Source organism: Neltuma alba, unplaced genomic scaffold (genome assembly GCF_004799145.2).
Source record: "Neltuma alba isolate B1F8T4 unplaced genomic scaffold, ASM479914v2 tig00010759_pilon, whole genome shotgun sequence".
NCBI lineage: Eukaryota > Viridiplantae > Streptophyta > Magnoliopsida > Fabales > Fabaceae > Neltuma > Neltuma alba.
Genome location: NW_021635584.1, coordinates 18,977 through 41,638, shown reverse-complemented (window position 1 = coordinate 41,638; position 22,662 = coordinate 18,977). Strand labels below are relative to the sequence as shown.

At 33.5% G+C, this 22,662-nt stretch overlaps 2 protein-coding genes across 2 annotated transcripts; one reads left to right on the top strand and one right to left on the bottom strand.

The window, feature by feature from the left end:
- Positions 1 to 436: 436 nt before the first annotated feature.
- On the bottom strand, positions 437 to 3,646 carry LOC114758859 (zinc finger CCCH domain-containing protein 29). Its single transcript, XM_028947946.1, has 2 exons — positions 3,494 to 3,646; positions 437 to 2,835 (listed from the first exon to the last, which is right to left on the bottom strand). The coding sequence occupies exon 2, from the start codon at positions 2,824 to 2,826 to the stop codon at positions 814 to 816; it is 2,013 nt and encodes a 670-aa protein (XP_028803779.1). The 5' UTR covers positions 2,827 to 2,835; positions 3,494 to 3,646; the 3' UTR covers positions 437 to 813.
- A 13,363-nt stretch (positions 3,647 to 17,009) lies between these two features.
- LOC114758857 (probable 2-oxoglutarate-dependent dioxygenase At5g05600) lies at positions 17,010 to 19,435 on the top strand. Its single transcript, XM_028947945.1, has 3 exons — positions 17,010 to 17,740; positions 17,845 to 18,175; positions 18,903 to 19,435. Exons 1-3 carry the CDS (start codon positions 17,244 to 17,246, stop codon positions 19,149 to 19,151), a joined length of 1,077 nt encoding a protein of 358 aa, XP_028803778.1. The 5' UTR covers positions 17,010 to 17,243; the 3' UTR covers positions 19,152 to 19,435.
- Positions 19,436 to 22,662: the final 3,227 nt, after the last annotated feature.

Here is a 22,662-nt window from a genome sequence, read left to right as displayed (position 1 = left end):
TAACATTTTATAAAAATAAATATTATGATAAAAAATAGATAAATAAATTTAAACTGTTAGAATCTAATCAATTTTAAATCAATATATCTGCTTCCGGCTGTCTCAAATAAAACGTTCTTGGACCATTTGCTTCATTTTAAATTAAACGTGCCGCATCTTTCTTAAGGCATAAATTTGCACGCTAATGATTCGTAATAGTCACTACCATCATATCAACGCGCATTGTCATTGCCTCTTATCCTCTATCGATATGATTTGGCGTTCATATTCATCTTCTGACGGAATCATAGGTAACCCTCAAGCATAGCTACGAGCAGCCGAGTTTTTGGTTCAACCATTAGATTCAGAAGCAATAGGAGAATGCAATCAGGAAAAAAAAAGTGCTCATCCTCTTGGAAATAAATGACACTTCATAATTCACTGAAAAGGGCACAGATTTCGGAAGTTGTACTTGTACAGATGTGTGTAAAGACTAAAACAGACAAGCTCCTTCAGCAATGATAAAATTTTCCATGCTAAAGATAATACACCCAAACTTCCAGAAAGGAGAAATAATCAGATAATACAATTACAGGGGGTAAAAAGAGCATCGCTGCTTCATTTTTCTCCTCATCATTGAACTAGAAGAAAAGTTGCTACCCTCTCGAATCTCTGTGAATATCCAGGATTTTATTCTTTGCAGCACTCCTCGTCCTATCTCTGACTATACTCTATGTAATGTGGAATAGTTATAAAAATTCAAAATAATAATAAATAAATAAATAAATAAACTTTGTCAGAATAATCAAGGAGCGTTGCCATGGCAGCCATTGCTTATGCAACTATCTGCTCGTGTTCCCTATATAGCTGCTCCACCCATGGTGGGAGCATCTCTCTACTGGGATCAAATTGTTGCTGCTGCTTCTCAGAGGGGGCATCTTTAACCAAAGAATTAACCCACGACACATCTGGCTCAAAATTTTCAGACCGTGCCATAGTAGCGTTAGTGTTTCCATTGTTTCTGATCCCAAAAGAAGCAGATTTCTTCAGTTTGTGCAGCTCATCTCCATTCATGCCCCAATCCAATTTCCCATCAGGGGATCTCCAATCTGAAAGTGCAGAAGATACCCTACAGGCGGTGTTGGAGGCCGTAGATTGCCCAAAATGGCGGGGTGATACTGCCCCACGATCAATAAAACTTTGACTTCGCTTTGCGAAGGCTGCAGATCTGGAGTTCATCACTGCTGCTGCCACAGCAGATGATGAATCAAACCCTAAACCCAAGGAATTTCTTGCCGGTGAGGAAGGAAGGTTGGTGGGATAGCTTGCCCGAAGGTGGTTCATGTTTTGCTGCATCTGAAGCCCATTTGGAGATTGCAGCTGAGTAGGCATTCCATGAAGTTGAGAAAGAACAGAAGGATCAACAGATCCCAAAAGGTCATCGAGGTTAGTTGGCTTCAAATCACCCATCCTACTATAATCTGTGTTCCGGAATGATGGGGAAGAGATTCGAGCTATCTCTTCTATCAACTGCTGCTGCTGCTGGTGTTTAGCCGGACTTTCTAGCCCGAGCAGTTCCATCTCCAAATCAAGATCCCTAGCACTTAAGGCCGCCTTCAGCCTGCTACCCGGGAGTTGCAAGGATGGCGGGGTGAGGTTTATTTTGTTCTGCCACAAGCTTCCACCCTTGGGAGATGAAGCAGCCAAAGGAGACAAGGGTGGTGTTGACACAGTTGACATGGGCAAAGATGAGGAGCTAAGAGCTAATGGACTCATAACTGTTGTGTCAATTGCACTAGCAGAAAAGGATTTTGGTGAAGGCATTGCTGAACCAGTGGAAGCATACACAGGGCGCAACTCTTCAGGTTTGTGAGCAAAGAAGCAAACTTTCCTTGAGCAACCAGTCTCATCCTTGCAAAGCCTTGTTCGGTATTGAGCAGGATGGAGCCATGACTCAAAAACACCGTGAGCGTACTCACAGGCATCCCCCTTCGGGCAGCTTCCCTTGCGGAACTCCGGGCAAGGAACGCAGCTGTAAGGATACTTCCGTGGATCCCTCCTCCTTGCATTCTCCCCGGGATGAACAAATGGACACTCAGTCCAGTCATGAGAGTATGCCCTCGAACACGGCTTCACCTTGAAACTGTACATCCTGAACTCATCTGTTCCGTATATACCATTGTTTATGTCAGGCAAAGATATATCAACAGGATATTCTTTCTTCTCTGCTGCTTCTTTTGATGCTAAAGAAGGCGCCGCAGTTTTCTGTTGCTCCTCCTCCTGTTCGATAATTTGATGACTTTCCCCACCTAATTCATCACCTCTCAGCAACGACTCCATCGCCTTCCTTCGCAAGTTGGATGAAGAACTAAAGGCAGGAACAATCAAATTAACAGGCTTATTTCCAGTAGCATCAAGGCAATCAGGACTTGCCTTTGCATCAAGCAAGAGCTTAACAATCTGAAGCGAGGATTCAGAGCCACCGGCAACAGCACAGTGGAGAGCCGTGGCCTTATCGGAACCACAGGCCCTGTTCACATCAACTCTACCGGTTTCAATAATATACTTCAGCACCTCGGTGCTTCCGAATAAAGAAGCAACCATGAGAGGCGTCCTCTTCTCCAATCCCATCTTCTTCGATCCGATTCTTCTTCCATACCAAAGACTTTCCTCGTTCACGTCAGAACCCTTCTCTTCTACTTCCCTTCTGAAGGTTTCGAGATCATCGGTGGCAGACAGCTCCAGCAGACTTGAGATGTTACCAAGAACATAGAAATCCTGCTTCCGAAACTCGCTATCCATGTCGTTATTAGAGGGAGAAAGCTTAGGTTTTGAGCCACCGCACATATCAAAGTCCTGCATAATCGAACAACACAAACTGAATAAGCCACTGTATTCAAAACATCATTTCCTTACATAAAAATGTTTGAGTATCTATGTTAGACATTCGGCAAAAAGAAAGAAAAACAGAATACCCATGTCAGAGTAGAAGTTAAAGATAAAACTTTCCATTGGTATCTAAAGGACCTAGGTTCTCAAATCTTGAGGGATGCACTGCAAGATAACATCCCCATAAATTTAAGCGAAAATTTATAAAGGCTAACAATTCTTGTGCTGTATTTTTCTCACCAACCCAACCGAGAACAAACCTACGCTAAAAATTCCATTAGGAGAACAAAAAGTCAGAACATATCCTTAACAAAATCGTCAACAACCCATACTAACAACCTGGTCCGGCAATACCTACTTTATACAGGAATTCTGATAAGAAAATTTTAAAACGTCATAGAAAGAGAAGGGACGAAAGCAGCAACCCCCACAACCAAATTTCAAATGATGGTTTCAAACTTGTACCAAGAATCAGACCGAAAAAGCTCATTCCTCGTACCCACCCAGAACAACCCATCCCGGAGATCACCAACACCGACCCAGATCAAACCAGAACACGAAAACCCAAACAACATAAGCAAATCAGAACACCAAGAACTAAAAGTTGCTCGAGAATACAGCATACCTCACTAGGGTGAGAGTAAGATATCAGAGTGTCTCTTCCTTTTCGCTCTTGTTTAGTTGCTAGAGGGAAATCGAGAAGACCTCGATTGAGAAGAATGAGAAAGAGAGAGAGGAGCCTCTGCCCTTTTATCCTCTCTGTCTCTGCCCCCAGCGATGAAGAAGAGAGGAAAGTGTGAATTTTTCTTTCTTCGTAGCTGTTTCTGTGAAGGTCAAAGTCAATTATTCAACACGCGCGGGCCCCACAGGCTCCTCTCAGAGCGTTTGTTTGTTTTTTCAGAGTCGTTCGTGTCTATCTTCCCCGAAATGAAATGCAAATGAAATTGAAATGAAACTAAATTCACAACGTTGCATGTGGAACCCACTTCCACTTCCACTTCCACCATCGCCTGGCTTCCATTTTACGCGCTCTCTCTTGGCTCCCCTGCGCTCAGCTTTCTCTTGATCCGTTGGAACAACTTCTCAATTAGTATTAATTAATCATTTTATTAATAAATTAATACCGAATAAAGATACTCTTCCGGTCTTTAATATAAGATCTATTTAATTAATTTGATTAGATTAAAAAAGTTAGGTAAGTTAGTTAATTATAAGAAAAGTGACATATTTTTCTTAAAACACCATAATCATCTTTCTTAATACCCATCCTCCTCTTCTACTTGATTATGGTTGAAAGAGTATGCATAAGGGTAATTTAGAAAAAATTGATAAATGTGTCTTATATTTAGGACTAAAACCAATTTTAAAATTGAATCCTATATTAAGGACCAGAGGAGTAGCATATTAAAGCAAATAAATTCATTCCCTTCATCATCTATAAACAATATAGTCCACCACAAATTTGATTATTTTATTATAACAAAAAAAGAGCATAGATATGTTCCTCTTACAGGATAAAAATTATTTGTACTTTACAATTCCACGAAACCAATTTAACGGTAAAAAAAAGTCTTTTAAATTGTAAATATATACCACCTGTTTTTGATTTCCCTGATTGAGGTTTTTTTTATAATTAATTATTTATACAGGACTGCTCAGTAATTTTCTCAGAAACTAACCACTGAGATTAAACCTTGCATTTGAGATTCGGGGTTGACTTATTTTGATCCTCTTTCAATTCCCGATTCTTATGAGATGATGGCCGGCCGAAATGTTGCGTGAAGAATTTTAGTGTTTAGAATCCGTAATAATACGATTTCAACACAATCATCCTAATGACTGATCATTATTAAAATTTAATAAAAGAAAAGGACATAATAGTAATTCAATCCAATTGAAGCGCCTTAAAACACAAGCCACAGGCGGAAGAATGAAGAATAGATTAATTAAGAAAAGAGGAATCAAACGGAAATTGATGCAGCTTCCAATATGAATTGCTATATTTTAATAGTGATGATTATGGCATAAATAAGAGTATGATATGATGGTGGCATCCGCATAATAATTAATAATAATCTTTAAATTTGACCCTTTCCAAGCTGGGCAGCGGACCCTTATCTCACAGAAAAAGACAATCCAATCAGAATACTGCTGACTCAATCTTCCACTATTTGCTTCAATGGTTTGGTCCTCACAGTTCACACAATCCTGAACAAACACACGCCAAGCTTTTAATTTATTATTAATTATTAATTAATGTCGTGAATCATGTTCCTAACCTTACGTGTCTTGTTGCTAATTTAATGTCAATTTGAGGGCCTGGTTGCAATTTTTTTTTAATTCATCTCCGACTAATTTCCGCGGGTGCAACGTTTGTGTGTTGTGTTTAGACTGGTTTAGTCCATCTAATCCTAAACAAAAGACAATTTTTAGCTGACAATTACCTTAATTGGAGAATTTAATGTTTCAAACGCACTTGAACCGTGATGATCATTAAGAAAACAACTGACAATTTTTTTAGAACAGTAGTATTTAATTCTTTTTTTTTTAGTTGAAAATGCGTAACTCCGTATAACGGGTCTAAATCTTGTATATAATAAAAGTTGCCTTAATAATAGCGCAACCTACTGCGCTTGGATAAGGTTTCAAATTCAAATTTGGCATGTGTTTAATTGTATTTAAATAAATAAAAAAAGAATAAAATGCCTTAGCATTATCATTTTTATTAGGGAAGAAAAAGGAATGGACTGCCTAATGCCTTGGCAGTCCAACAGTGGGAGGAAGTTTGGAACTCCATGGGCCATTTTAAAAGTCCAACAGAAATTTGGGCCAGTGAAGACAGGCCTTCCAAAGGGTTGGGCTAACATGTATGAATAGATTGGATACAGTTAGAATCCAATGAGCACTTTTTTTGCCTTGTTTTTGTTAATCAGCAAAACTTTGAACACTTCAATATTTGGATGTGTTGAGATGTAATTGGCTTGATTTGACACAAGGAAACTATTAGCAGAGAAAATACAAACCTGTAAATATTATTAAACACTTTAACATCTGTCCTACCCACATTTTTTTAATATTATAATCGGGTTAATCCGGTTCGGAATTCATAGCTTCCCCTCCCTACAAAAGTAATACTCAGTAATGTCGGAATTAATGTTAGCTGATATGGGGAGTGTTATTGGGCCTGCTGTGAGGTTTCATGGATTGGGCCTAAAGCCCGGAGAGTTGGGCTTTGAGATAAGCGAGCCAACGATTACACCTTGATGGTCCATAACGACCCTTTTGTTTGCCTCTGTTCTGAAAGCTAAAAGAAGCCACAAATCGTTTTTGTCAGTTTGGAAGGGTAAAGATTAAAGAAGATGAACAAAGCTACCCCTTGTTCGTGAGTTCAGCCAGTGAAGGAGTCAAACTCTCTTGTCAAAGAGAGGAGGTTTGATCTTAGAGAGTGCCACTTTGTTGTGGCTCAAATCACGACGCTGAGAGAGATATCACCATAACGTAGTGAAGTTAGGAGATTCCTATTTATTGGGGAAAAAAAAAGGTTTGCTTGTCATACTTCTGTGCCTGCAGGGACAGGTCCCAGTTGATCAAGCATTAGGTATCTTATTCTTAGATCATGGGTGAGCCCAACTCCTTTTCTAAAATTTGTGTACCGAAAAAAAGAAAGAACAAAGCTCCAAACTCTGCTCCAAAACTCCACCACCAGTCATGGTCTCCGATGGGGTGAGCTACACGATCGTGCCTCCATATTTTCCGTATGGCGGAAATATATGAGCCTCGAATAAAAATAATTAATGACGTGCAAGTAAAATTGAGGGAATGTGTTTTTAATTTGGTAACTGTTGGTAATTATATATAACCATTCAGGAGAAAAAAAATTATGTTGAAAAAGCTTCTTTTGTTTTAACGCGGGCATGACTTAAATCTGAATTTATAGATAATTAAAAAGCGAACATTTCTCGCTAACCCCGCTTTTTCCTCCAGCTATTTACATGATAACGCAGATGTTGAAACAATAAGTTTAGGAGTATTTAGGTGAAAATTAAATCATGATTTTAAAAATAATTTTATGATATATAAAATAAATATGTGAGAATAATTTTGTCTCCACTTGCATGAAAATATTTTTTTAAGTGGCTTTGGAATATCTCAAATACCTTTTGAAGATTATCTCTTATCATTTGATTATAAATTAAATTAAATAGTATTACGTTTCCTATCCTCACTAGCGCAATGTAAAAAGTGTAAACCCAAAATATTTATGGTCACAAAACCTTTTTCGTCATTCCAAGATTATACCAATATTATTTGTGATGGTAAATTAAAGTTAAAAACTGTTTTATTCGTTCCTTTATAATAAATATTTACAACACGCCAGTTGAATATAGTATGCATTGCCAACAAATATCAAAAATTGTTTATTTAACTCAATAAATTAACCCTTATAACAAACCATACAATTTAGACGCTTTGAATAGGATGGCTTCTTACTATCGGGAGAGGCTAAAATTCTTTGCGCTGTAAACTTCAAAAGAAAAATCTTAATCAAATACCCAAAAAAAAAAAAAGATTTTTGAATAGTACATACCCTGAATTGGTTCAATCAATGCAAATACCCTTTTTAGTATTCATCCATTACCTCAAACCGCAGTGCAGGTGCCAGCCCTTCTTCAGTACCGCGTGCCAAACAGATCCTTACCCTTGGGTCTGAGTTCACAGAAAGTCTTGCTTATTGGCAAGGGAGAAAAAAACCATAGCCTTTCAAGGATGGGTCACAGATTATCTTACACCACCGTTACACTACAAGTGTTCACTTTTTTGGATCAAGCCAAGTTTTGAATGGATTGAGAATAATTTTCACGTTTAATATCCAACTTGTCTTCAATGAAAAAAATATTTATGACCTGGAAAAAAAAGTTATTAATTGACTATTTATTTATTATGAAAAATATATACTGTCAGCTTCAGCCACATATTAATGCATGGTAGTGAAAATAGAGGCGAGTGAGGAAAAATCCAACAAATAATACTATTGTCATTAATGATATATAAATTTCATGGAACAATGCAATAAGAATGAGTGGAGGCGAAAAAATTTGGTGAAATGATTTGATTTAAAAACTTCAAAAAAAAAAAAGAATAAAAGATGAAGGGAAAATACATTTATAGGTCCTTATAATTTGATCAGATTTTGAATTAGATCCTTATAGTTTTATTTCTTTTTATTGAATCCTTGTAGTTAATTTTGTTAAATTTACAAGTCCTTCTGTCACTAATGTTGCAAACGCCGTTAACCCACAATAGCAAAAGATGATCTGGCAGTGCGCTCTCTCTCCCCTCCCTCGAGTTTGTGTCTCTCTCTGCATCACCTTTCTCTCTCATCTTTTAAAGCTAACCAAGATGAGCTCGATGACACCCAGGAGTGAAGAAGGACTGCCTCTTCGACTAATATTACTCCTCATCAACTTGGACACACTGCTTCTATGCTGTTATAATATATCAAAAAGAAGAAGCTTTGATCAGAGTCTTATGGGAGGAATTGATGAAATTTTTTCCACATCTTAGGCTTTATTTCTTTACTTTGTAATAATATTTCTGGCATAGATATATAACCTCCTTTTCATATCGCTCTGATTCTAGTCTACTTGAGTCAGCATATTGCGTTTTTGGTGAGTTTCATGTTTATCATATTTTCATGATCCATGATATATAATTATGGCAATTAGTTTTCCTCTGAGATCTGAATTCATTAAATCTTGTTTATCTATAACAAAAGACAAAGAAGCAGCGGTGCTAATGAATGTGGCCATGGGAGTTCACTAAAAAAATTGCCATGGGTGCAATGCTGAACGCCGATCCTCACTATACTTTGTCTTCACGTAATCGAACTTATAACAGCATAAAAGCAGTGTGCCCATGTTGATGAGGAGTAGGATCAGTCGAAGAGACAGTCCTTCTTCACTCCTTATGGGTGTCATTGAGCTCATCGTAGTTAGCTTTAACAGATGAGAGAGAAAGGTGATGCAAAGAGAGACACAAACTCAGGGGAGGGGAGAGAGAGCACACTGTCAAATCATCCCCTGTCATTGTGGGTTAACAGCGTTTGCAACATTAGCGACGGAAGGACTTGTAAACTTAACAAAATTAACTACAAGGATTCAATAAAAAGAAATAAAACTATAAGGACCTAATTCAAAATCTTATCAAACTATAAGGACTTGCAAATATGTTCTCCCAAAGATGAAAGTACTATAAATCACAAGTTAATCTTTGTGAGTTTTTTCTCGTGATCTGTGCTTCTTCTTGTTTTTTTTTTTTTAAATCACAAGTTTTGTGAATTCCAAAATGAAGATGTTAGACTTGAGAGAAAGAGAGAAGAAGAATCTATAATTTAGTATTTCTCCTATCTTAAATATAAAACCTATTTTATAATATAATTTATATTTAGGATCGGATTATAAAGTGGGTTTTATATTTAGAACCGGAAGAATATAATTTAAATACAAGTACATCCACAAATATATTAATGTGGGGTTTAAATTTGAAACCTTATCTTGATGACGTTATCATTGAAATGACTAATTGCCAACGCATAATACAAACTTGGCCACCACAAACCTCCGCCACTTGCCTCTCCTCCTTTCCCTGTTAACGTGTTGTGGAAATGGTTCCCCCCCCCCCCTCCATTTAACGCAAAAGTCTTTATAATTATGAATTGTTTATTTGAATAAAATAGTTCTGATTTAATTTTTTAAGTATAAATTAATTTATAACAATATAATTTGATCTAAATAGTTCAGAATTTTAAACAAAATGTGGTGGAGGAAAATTAAGCAAATAGAAATCAAATTTATGCTTGGTGGACTAATTGAAAGTTTCACATCACATGTATATGTGCGCTTTATTTATTCATTTACTTGTAATATTCAAATAGAGGGCTGACGAAAAGGGTAATTCCCTCATAGCTAAAAAAAAACAAAACAAACAATTGGAGGGGGGGGGGGGAAGAGTGTCCTTTTTCCCATTGATGCACATGCCAATTCTGTTTGCCACATCAGCATCTCTTGGATTCCATTGGCGCTGTGGGAAGGGATGACGAGGCAGCACCTATAAAAGGCGTGAAAAATGGAGGACCGACACTTAAAGGGCATCATTGGGGGAAAAATTATTGAAGTGGAAATTTTCAAGAGAAAATTGCAATAAATCCCACCTAAGAAAATTACATACAAAAAAATCCCTTAAAATTATCAAATTATTCTGAAGTTTCAAGTGATCTCAGTACAAAATATTTTATTTGTTTAATTATCAAATTTTTTTTTTTAAATATGTGTTGACAATGTCAATACAAAATATTTTATTTATTTAATTACCAAAGTATCCTTATCTTTTTTTAAAGTATGTATTGACAACTGAAAAAGTACAGTGGTTAACAATTTAATGTGTAAGGATTAACAATTATCACAGTAACTATTGACAACTCATTGAATAAGTTGTTAATCCTTATATCTTAAGTTGTTAATGACTATTCTTTCAATTGTCAATGTAAAATTTAAAAAAAAATATAAGAGAAATTTAGTAATTAAATAAATAAAATATTTTGCACAGAGGTCCTTTAAAATTTTAGAATAATTTGATGATTTTAAGAAATTTTTTGTATTTAATTTTTTTAGGTGGGACTTTATTATAATTTTTCTAATTTTCAATTCAAAAATTAGGGCAACTATAACAACCTATTTGCTTTCACTTAAATTACATTTTACTTACTCAACCTTAATATAAGAGATAGTGAGGATTAAATTTTATCCTAATTATAAAATTTTTATCCATTTTATCATCCTTATTTATCCAAACTAATCTTATTAATTACATATGTTAAGAGAGTTTGTATCAAAAGATAGTTTTGATTCAAATGATTTAAGATGATATTTTAGGAAAGTCAATATTTTTTTTGACAAATAACTAATTTTATTACTTTTTTTATTTATCTAAATTAGTTAAATATGTTTTATATTAAAGATAAGGTGACATAAGAAAAACTTTCTTTCATATATTTAATTGGCGTAGCAAAAAGGTGTCTTTTTTATTTTATAAAATTAAATACACACGAATATACATTCAAGCGTTGTGAGTGGTGCTACAACTAGTACGATTTGCTGTTTGCGGAACAAAAAAGGTATCTTTTTTAAGCCGATCCAAACTGGCCCATAAAGACCAAAAGGTTAGTCATTTTCATCACAAATGAAGCCATGCGTCACTTGCGTCAAACAGTAATTTTATTTTTTATCTTTTAAACTCAAAACAAATTTTAAAAATGTGACTTCAATACTACCTCTTGTTCTAATTATAAAACTTCATTTATAGACTACAAATAAAATTTTATAATTAGAACCGAAAATAACATGGAATTCGGCGTAGCAGAATATGAAAATTACTAGCATCAGATAATGAGAAATGGCCCTGACTTCATGAGTGACTAATGAGGGGGAAGAGTAGTGTAATGTGAGAATGCGTGATTGATGAAAAGTGAAAGGCCGTCCGTGTCAGAGAAACATGCGTGGTCGTGGATCACTGAGCACTAACAATTTTTTTTTTTTGCCAGCATTAACATTATTAGTCTTAATTAAACCCTTATTAGTCATAATCCATATCTATTGATAGATTGATTAAGTGAAATCCGTGACATGAGGGAACACGTATGGTCCCGCGAGTGACGTGGCATTAGATTCTCCCCTATATACCACTTGATAGGAAGCCACCTGTAGGGAACAATCCGTCTTACTCCCCCCATTTTTTTATTAAAAAAATTCTTTTATAAATATGAGAAATAAATTCTCTTTATTTAAAATTTTAAAATTTTTTTTATTTTTATCCTTATTAAGTATATACCACTTATTATTTCTCTGAGTATCTTTGTAATAACTTTTCACTCACTATCTTTCATCTACTCGTTTTGAAAATAAGGGTATAATTGAAAAAACATGTATAAATCTTACACATTTATTGCTTTTAACTAAACTTAATCAATATTTTAAATTACATGATTTTGGTAAGTATTTCTTATAATGAGAAAAGGATAGAACAAGTCTTAACGACACAAATTAAATTATTTTTTTTACGTGTCATGAATTAGGGGTGAGCTTGGAATAATGAATTTGATTTCAAATCTCTTTAATGAAAAAAAAAATGATCTATGCAACCCAAAAATATTTGGGTTAGGCTTGGTTTGGTCTATTAATTTTGGGCCTAATTGGGCTAGCATTTTTTCATGACAAAATATTGATTAAATTAAAATTTTAGCATATAACAAAGTTTCAAACAAAGACTGGCGCAAGAATTTCAATAAAAAAAAATGGGATGAATGTCAAAAGCCTAAAACATTTGTCATTTGAGAACTCAAAAAAATACTATAGCCGTATAGCATACTACAATATTTTTTTAAAAACAACAATATTACAAAAAAATTTATAATGAGAACGAACTAATTATTAAAAAAGAAGAAGAACGAACTAATAAATTTTATGCATAGAAAGTATCAGTATTTATAAGCTTCGTACATTATAGAATACCAGTACTCCAATTTACGTTATTCCTATCAATAAATTTTTTAATAAGTGACTTTTTCTCCATTTTCCTAACAGCCTATCGCATATTCACACATTATTAGGCAACAACACTTTCAAAACCCATGCAAAGCACGGTATTGCTAAAAGCTAAAAATGTCGTAGTCTTTTATTTTTTTTCCCCAAAAAAAAAAATGCTGGAGTCGGCCGCTTGCAGATATGTATGGAGGAGAAAATAGAGACAGGCAATGTAGGGTGGGGAAAAAAAAATCTAGATCCAAGTCTTTTGGCAGCCAATGGAAAAAAGATAAAGCTTTCTAAAAAAAATACTTCCTATAATTGCTTCTGAAAGCCAAGCAACCAATTTAGAAAGTCTAAAATAAAATAAAAAATTATTCACGAAAATGCCATATTAATTCTTTTTTTTTTAATAAAACTACTTCTCCAGCTTTAATGTAAGAACGATTTAGTTAATTTGAGTAGATTAAAGATGTTAATATAATATACTTTTATAAAACACCCTAAGTATTTTTGTTAATTTTTTCTTCCTCTTCTGCTTAATTATTATTAGTGAAATATCAGTAGGTGAATTTAAAAAATTGATAAATACGTTAAATGTGTCTTATATATAAGACTAATATCAACTCCTTTATTAATTCCTACATTAAGGATAAGAAGAGTAGTTTAAAATATGGATGCTAAAATTGTTCTTTTTGTAGCAGTAACAATTTTTTTTTTTTTTGTTACAAGAGGACAGGATCAAACTCGCAGCACACACCACTCGACCAAAACAACTTAAATATATTCCTTTATCTGATGTTGTATACAACTTGTGAGCTTAACAAATAAATAATAATTTATATTTGATTCAGCTTATTTAAATTTTTTAAAATTAAAACTGAACCGAACCAAACAGAGCTTAAGAAAAACAATATAATGAAGTTTGATAATTAGATGCCTAGATGGAATCCAATGCCACTTGTTTCTTTGGTTTCTGGACCACAAAATACCCAACCTTACCAAGAATGTCGCTATTACCTCCTAAATCATTGTGTCAGATGGGGAAAAAAACAAACGAGTTAAAAGAGCAATTTTTCCTGGACGTGTGAAGTGTGCTAGGACTAATTACAAGTTGATGTTATCCGGATTCAATCAATTTTAAAATATTTGAATTTGAATTTGAAATTGAAATGTCATGCTATATCAAATCAATCAAATTTAATTAAAAATCCAGAACATGCAAGAAAGAAATCACATGGCGATTTTAATTTTCCATCAATGAAAGCACACAGCAAGTGCCAAGTCAGAAATGGACAACGCCATGCTCAAATCAAATTAAGAGAAAACAAAAATGTCAATGCTGTGAATGTGAAGTTGCCATATTTCGTACGCAAAAAACGTAATATATATAATTCCATATCAGAAGAAAAATAAAAAGTGACTTTCTATTTTTCTTCTTCTAATGTACACAAAAGACGATGTTAATTAAGATTAAGAGATTATCTTTGCTTTGATCACGTTTTCCCCTGAAAATTCAGCGAGGGACCCATCTCATAGGCTATCATACGAAGCACATGCAATAAAAATATACAATATTATTTAACGTTCACTTTTGTCAATCATTGTGAAGCCCCCTCCAGCATTTTAGAATATTTTTTATATACATCTAATATTACTTCTAATCATTAATACTTTAGTTTTTAGTTTAATCTTAAATACAAATTTTAATTTATTTTATTTCTGATATTTATTTATTTTTAAAATAGTTCTTATAGTAGTTGCGTAGATTAAAAGTTCAATAAAATAATAATTTTAACTAATACATGATTAATAATAATATTTTATAAAAAATAACACTCGATTATTATGAATAACTAACGCAACAAACTTTTTGAATATACTCAAATTAGTTAACTAATTATTATATTAAGCACTGACAGTAACATTTCATAAAGTATTTTTTAGTGCAGTTTTGTATTTAATAATTTAAGTATTTTTCCTGTTCTAAATATGAGAGTAATTTAAAAAGTTAGACGCATATAAAAAATATTTTAAAATATTAAATATATTAAAATATGATTTAATATGCTAAATACGCTTAAAAAAATTTTAAAGTATTAGATAGACTTTAACTTTTAATCAGTTCTCTCCATGCAAACCATAGTGAAATCTGTAAATAAAATATGTTCATTATTGTACGGATCGATATGAACGATGCTTTGTGGCTTTGTGTGGTGCATATTAGTGGAGGTCGTTTTAACCCGACCAACAAAAGTAAATGACTGAAAAGCGTCGAAAAGCAAACCTTATTTTTTCAATATTTATAACCAAGTGGTATTTTAATACACAATCATTTTTTTTTTAAGAGAGAGAAAAAAAATCACTTCCCAGTTCATCTTACTTCTCATATTTATCATTTGTTTTCAAACTAATTTACATAACTTATAAATTAATATATAATCTAATGTTAAGTATAAATATTTTTAAAAGCTGGCCAAAAAACATAAATATTTTTTTAAAAATTAGATCACATTTATTATAATAATTTATTTATTTATTTAACTATTTCAATCTACCTGAATTTGCTAAGTGGCTTTTATATCAAGGATGGGAAGAATAGTATATTAAACTCATGGAAAATTACTAACTTGCTGGTTTTTTTTATAAAAAAAATAATTCCCTATAAACAATAAAAAATAAATTCTCAAGTGTTATATGGTGAGAATTATTTCCTAAAATGCTACACCCAAACTTATTTATCCTTTAAATGAGTTTTTAAATCAATGCAACCAAGCCTGATTTTTCCAATAATATTGTGTGGCATCTGTCCAATAAAAATTCATCTTAGAATAAACAACTTCTAAACTTTACTATCCCTTTTAACAATTTCGTTAAAATTCTCCACCTCATCCATCTCGCCCATAATGAAATGATTTTGATAGTGATTTGAATGAAGAATTACGAGTAAATAATTGGAGAGTGCATATGTTAGTAATTACATGATAATACTAGTAATATTTTTTAAAAGCCATTAAAAAAAATTAATAGTAACTAATGATTAACCTAATTATGAATGAAAAGGAGAATTAATCTATTGTATTACGAATAATGACTCTCAATACTACATCTTGTTCTTCTTCTCATATATTATGGTTGTTATTGTATGTTGAATTTTTCTCAAGATTAATCAGTCCTCTTATTTATCCATGCAATTGGAGTAGTATTTAAATATTTATAATTATACTTTCGTAGAAAATTAACGAGAATATAACAAAGAACAGTAATGAGAGCACATGAAAATTTAGTATGCGTTTAGTTTGCAAAGATTCGTTTCATTCTAGAGATTCTGCGCGAATTTTCTAGAACACAAACACACACACACACACACACTAGTAATACTTTGAATTCGGACGTGATTATCAGTATTTTAGAGAGTACATGGCTTAATTAATTAAGAAGATTCAGAAAAAAACACAAAACGCTTGGTGGTCCCAAATGGGAATATTGACAATGGTGTGTCCACTGTCCACCAATGGGCGTGAGACGATAATGTATAACTGCGGCACCACAAAGCCACCTCCATCCCAACTGCTCACGGCGCCGGAATCTCTCTCATCCCTTTTCCCCTCCTAGCCGTCATAGCCACAGGACCACCCTTCCTTCTTTTCAATTTTTATTAAGCACTGTACATGCATGTCTTGAAAAATTTTATGCACTCTCCATCTTTATATCACATTCTTATTTATCCCTCTCAATTTTAATTCTTATAGCCAACCAGAGTTGATTTAATTGGTAGAGAATCGACTCATAATTTACAAAATAATGATGAATGATAATAATAATAATAATAAGGTATCCTTATATTACCTCCGGTCCTTAATATAACAGTTAGTTTGACTTTCAATTTGGTCTTAAATATAAGATCCTAATTCACTTTGTCTCTCATATTTATTAATTTTTTTTCAAAGTAGTCCTTGTAGTAGTTCTACATGTTAAATATTCCATCAAATAATAGCTCTAACTAATATACATGATTAGTAAGGGTATTTTAGAAAAGATAACACATTTATTATTAAAGATATTTTAGAAAAAATAACGTATATTTATTACAAATAACTAACTTAATAGATTTTTTAAATCTATTTAAATTAGTCAACTAGCTCTTATATTAAAGACAGAAGATAATATTATTTTTGTATTTCTCTGAACCAACCAATTTGTCTCACTATCCGTTCAGGTACGTATCCTTCTCATCTACTTATTATTTTATATTATATCCTTAGATTACAAGTTTCAAACAAAACGCTTCTTGATCATATGCCTATTTGCAAGAATAAAATAATATATATACACATAATATAATATTATATATATGCATGTACACACAAAAGAAATTAACGTGTAGTCAACATAATAAAATTATGAAACTCCCCTTTCTCTTTTTTCTTTCTGCAGAAAAGAATGCGACCTACCCCACTGCTCTTCTTTAATGTATTTCTCTGTCTCTGTGAGTGAAAGTTGCTTACCATTCACACACCAATATGTTAGTAAATATACCACAAAATACACGTTTTATTTCACGTCCATTTCATTCCAACCTTTCCCTTCCATTTAACATCCCACCCTCCTCTCACCCCTTTCTATCCATCACTGACTTCAACTTAATATTCACCAACCAGCTTGCTTCATCACATATTGGATCACATATGAAACCTATCGACCTTCGAGAGCTAGCTAGCCTTAAGTATAGACAGTACTGTTTATAGTTGGAGGAGTAGTAGTAATTATAACCCATATCGATCTCAACTTACAACAATGTCGCAAAATAGCCCACAGGATTGGCCCGAGCCAATCGTTCGCGTTCAGTCCTTATCCGATACGTGCTTCGATTCAATCCCTGATAGATACATCAAGCCTCCTTCTGATAGGCCTTCTTTTTCCCCTTCTTCTCTGTCCAACATCCCCATCATCGACCTCCGGTCTCTCTACGGCGACGACCCCGACGCTCGAGCCTCCACGCTGGGCCAAATCTCTCAGGCCTGCCGCGACTGGGGGTTCTTCCAGATTGTGAACCATGGGGTTAGCCCTGAGCTCATGGACAAGGCTCGAGAGACGTGGCGCCAGTTCTTTCATCTTCCCATGGAGATTAAGCAGCAATATGGTAACTCGCCCAAGACTTACGAGGGATATGGAAGCAGGCTCGGAGTTGAAAAGGGAGCTATTCTGGATTGGAGCGATTATTATTTCCTTCACTACCTTCCCTTAGCGCTTAAGGATTATAACAAGTGGCCTGCTCTGCCTCCTTCTTGCAGGTAACTTTAGGAGGCAACGATATGATCAGAATAATCAGTACTTGTGTCTGTAAATTAAATATACTAGAGGACGATGACGTGTTTTAATTTCCACGGCGGTGCAGGGAAGTGTTTGATGAGTATGGGAGGGAAGTGGTGAAGCTGTGTGAGAGGTTGATGAAGGTTCTGTCGGTCAACCTTGGGTTGGAGGAGGATTTTCTGCAGAATGCTTTCGGGGGATACGACGTAGGAGCGTGTCTGAGGGTCAATTTCTACCCAAGATGTCCCAAGCCGGACCTCACCCTCGGCCTCTCCTCTCACTCCGATCCCGGAGGAATGACTCTGCTGCTGCCAGACGCCGAGGTTCCCGGCCTTCAAGTTCGCAAATCCGACGCATGGATCACCGTCAAGCCTGCTCCTCACGCCTTTATCGTCAATATTGGCGACCAAATACAGGTATGCCCCGCATCACATTTTTACTGCACAAAAACAGAAAGATCCACTCCTTTTTGTCGTTTGGATTTATGAGAATGTGAGCTCGTGAGGGGTAATAGAAGAGTTACTTTAACAGACACGGCGAAGCGAAAAATAAATAAAACCAATTAATGGGAAAAAGCTCGACCTGGTCAAAGTACAATACCAAGCTATTTTATCTGGATAGATATATTGAATTGAACGTTTGGTGAGGATTCATGGCGTAAGTACATCTCACTCGTCACATGGAGGGGACACAATGTGGAGGGGTCAACGTTCTGATATCCACTTATTGGCTTGCTTCTCGTCAAAGTTTATTTGTTGGATCAATTTATGTAGCTAGCCTCTCCATGAAGTCGCATTTGCACATGTTAAATATATCGGACAACATTAATTACTTTCTCAGATTATCTGACGTAAATTAAGCATGTTTTTCTGATAAGATGAGAATACCAATGTTTCTGTAGTTGATTAGTCTGCTTACACCTGGAGGCATGTCGGTATATTATTAGAATGTTTTAAAGTAGACAAATCAGCCCACACAAGCGGAAAAAAGGAGATATATACACATTCTTTTTCCTAGGAGGATAACATTGTAGGCTCGACACTTTCCATAAGAATAGGTCCCATCACATCATTATTCATAGTTTTATATTGGATAATAATGAGCGTTTGCTTTTTTGGTTTGTGCTGGAAAATTTTGCTGCAGGTTCTGAGCAATGCGATATACAAGAGCGTGGAACACAGAGTGATTGTGAATTCAGACAAGGAGAGGGTGTCGCTGGCGTTCTTCTACAACCCGAAGAGCGACATACCGATAGAGCCGGCGAAGGAGCTGGTGACGCCGGAGCAACCGCCGCTCTACCAGCCGATGACCTTCGATGAGTACAGACTATTCATCAGGTTGATGGGACCTCGTGGAAAATCTCATGTTGATTCCTTAAAATCACCGAGGTGATTAATAATCATAATCATAATGATTATGCTTCTTAAATATTCTAGATCCCATCTCAAGCGAAAGTCCCTTGCATTTTGTATTAATTCACCCACAGTGATATTTTTCTTTGATCATAAAATGCACATAATTAAGGTTAGCAGAATATTATTCACAGGTCATATTTAATTTAGATTTTATTTTCAAGTGCAGTCTCTTCTTTTCCGCTCTGGTTTGTACAGGGAAGAATTTAATTATATGGACACCGCCTATTATTTTAATAAAGGTATCGTGGTTTTTTGTCCCCACACAGCTCTAACGCATGGTTATATATATAATTTCCTGTTAATTAAACATGGCAATTAGCTTTATATATTGCTCTTGCAGGTTCAAAGAACAACTAATTATATGGCATTAAAATTGATGATGGATCATCACGGGCATGAGTAACAAAAATTATTATGATTATGACATATAAGAATTAAATCCAAATTACAAATCAATCTCCAACAAACAGCTCATTACCAAACAGCACAACAATTTCACAATAGAATGACGTTTGAATCCCTCTATAATTTCAAAGGATCAAAGTGCCAATAATTTCTTTATACAGACACAAATTTTACCCTCCCAAGGGAGAGAGAGAACATTTTTTGGGTCAAAAGTATATCATATTTCTCAAGGGTGTGAGTGTGTGAACACACACACACATTGACACATATATATCATATTTTATTATGTGATTAATCAATCATCATCTGCAGTATCGAACTCAATAAATATTACGAAAAGTCACGATCTGGAGGATAAGCATGCAATATATGTATTTGTATGGTGTATATATGAATAGGATTATATTTCTCCGATCCTATTTATAAGTCACTTCTAATATGTTTCACATAGATTAATAAAAAACTTAAACTTCATTAACTTACATTTAAAATTCAATAACTTTTTAACTTTGTTCATATTTAATATATAATATATTTCGTGAGAATAAAGTGAACATAATAATAAATAAAAGGTAAAATTGTACACTCATATAAAATTTTTCTCTATCTATCCTATAAATAAAATCAAAAATTTTCTTCTCTCCGTCCTATAAAAATGATCAGAAAAGTATTATTGAAAAGTGAAGTGTATACCTGTCGAAACAAGTGTGCGTTGATGACATATTTATAATTTATAAACAATAATCATGGTTTAACTAAGTCAATAATATCAACTGTTCATTAGGATTTGTTAATAAGAGAGAGAAAGGAAAAAAGATTGATGTCAGTATTAATTAAATAACATGCATGTTCAATCAAAGGATCATTTAATTAATAATTTCATTATATCACGCACGTGACTGTTACTGTGCGGCTTTTAATTAGTGACTTGTCCTCCAAATTAATTCAAAAGGCAAAGGCAAATCACTAGCTCTTGTCTCGTAGTGGAAGTTGTGAGTCACATTACAACTAATTCAGAGCTTACTAGTATTTATTAATTGGATAGGCATTTGAATTGCTCAATAATTGACACGTATGGTAGTTTAGTTGGTTTGAAACTCTTCTTTATTCAAATTTCCGGCGACATCTGAATCTGAATGGTAGTTTGACGTCGTAATCACAATCACATAACATGAGTATAATAAATAATCCAACGTACGTAATTAAAGCAAATTTTTACATTAATATTTGTTTGTTTGCTTTTTTTTTTTTATAATTTGTGGATGTGGATAGGCTCCACTTGTATGAACAGTTTTTAAAAAAGAATTAAAAATAAAAAGACATATGAAATTGAAAGGCGTGGTGATGGGGATGGGATAGCGATGTTGGTGGAATGAGATTTATAATTGGAAAAGCTATGAATGTAAATATGAAAGGTGAAGGTTATGAAGTAGAAAGGGGTGATGCTTGTCGTTTGATGGGAGATTTGCCAGTGAGACCTGAAAAGAGCCCTATGAATAATCTATATTCACAAAAAAAAAAAAATGTAGAGCCTTCTGATATTATCACTCCCTGATTGAGACGTTGATTCACAAAGCCTAATTTCTGTTATTGTCTATATGTGAAATTAATTAAACCTCCCCCCCCCCCCCAAAAAAAAACCATGCTCTTGTCTAATTCATTGTGTGTGTGAGAGAGGTATGGTATTTCGGGATCATATTTAAGCTTTGTTAGGCCTAATAGCTAAGGTTAGGCATTCACTAATTTAATTTTTTTAAGTTTAAAAACATATCACATAAAGTGAATATTGTTATAATAGTTGTCAATCGCGTTATCAATATTAAAAAAATTGAATAAAAAAGATTAAAAGTTGAATAAAAAAGATTGTGGCCCACTAGAGTTAGAACTGTAACACCAATATTTATCGGTCTATGAAGATGACTTGAGGTTTCTTTTTTCAAAATTAAAGAATAATATTATTAATTTATCAACATTTTAAAATTTTAATTTTGTCATTATGACTGATTTAAAACTTTGCAAATTTAGGTGACCTTTTCAAATTTTGAAAATTCAACTATAATTTTTTTTTTTTGAAAATTTTCCTAATCTGGATAATATGTTTCTATAGTTATTCATCATTGGGTTTTTTCTCTTATTTGTTTAATTGTTTGGGAGGATTGTAACGAGGCCCTAAGAAAAGAAAGTAATTACTAGTAAGTTTTAATAACAAGTAAGGAGTATATTGCACGCTGTTTTGTTGTTATTAACATTTTTTAATAATTATATTTCTTATTTACAATTTCATTGCAGTTATCCCTAACTGTTTTGTATAGATTTTCCTAATTGTTTTGTGTATATGTGTGTGCATACGCACACCCCTCTTCTATCTATTCATATATAAAAATCTTTTTATGGGCTAAGAAAAGTAATTAAACTTAGTCAAATACTACCTCTAATTCTTAATACTATTTTTTATCTTTAATATAAGATCTCATTTGAATTTTATTCTAGTTCTAAATATGAAATTCCAATCTATTTTATCTCTTATATTTATTCATTTTTTTCAAAATAGTCCTTCTAATAATGATAGTTCTAGTTAATAAACTTGATTAGCAAGGATATTTTAGGAAAGACAATACTTATTTATTACAAATAACTAACTTAACCTATTTCTTTAATTTACTCAAATTAGTCAACTAGTTTTTATATTCAGGATCACAGGTAGTATAGGAATTAGTTTGACTTTTAGTTTGATGTTAAATATAAGATATCAATATACTTTGTCTCTTATATTTATTTATTTGTTTAAAGATAGTCCTTATAGTAGTTATACATGTTAAATATTTCATCAAATGTTAAAACTAATATATTTGGCAAGGATATTAAAAAGATCACATCTATTTATTATAAATAATTAATATAACTAATTTTTTTAAGTTATTTAAATTAGTTAATGAGCTCTTATATTAAGTATCACACGACATCTTATAAATAGGATTAGAGACAAGATGGGATGTGACTCATAAGTGTTTGGAAACATCCAAAAATACTTTTATTTATCTTTTTTTTTTAAATTGAGGCAAACTACTTCATGTTTTATTTTG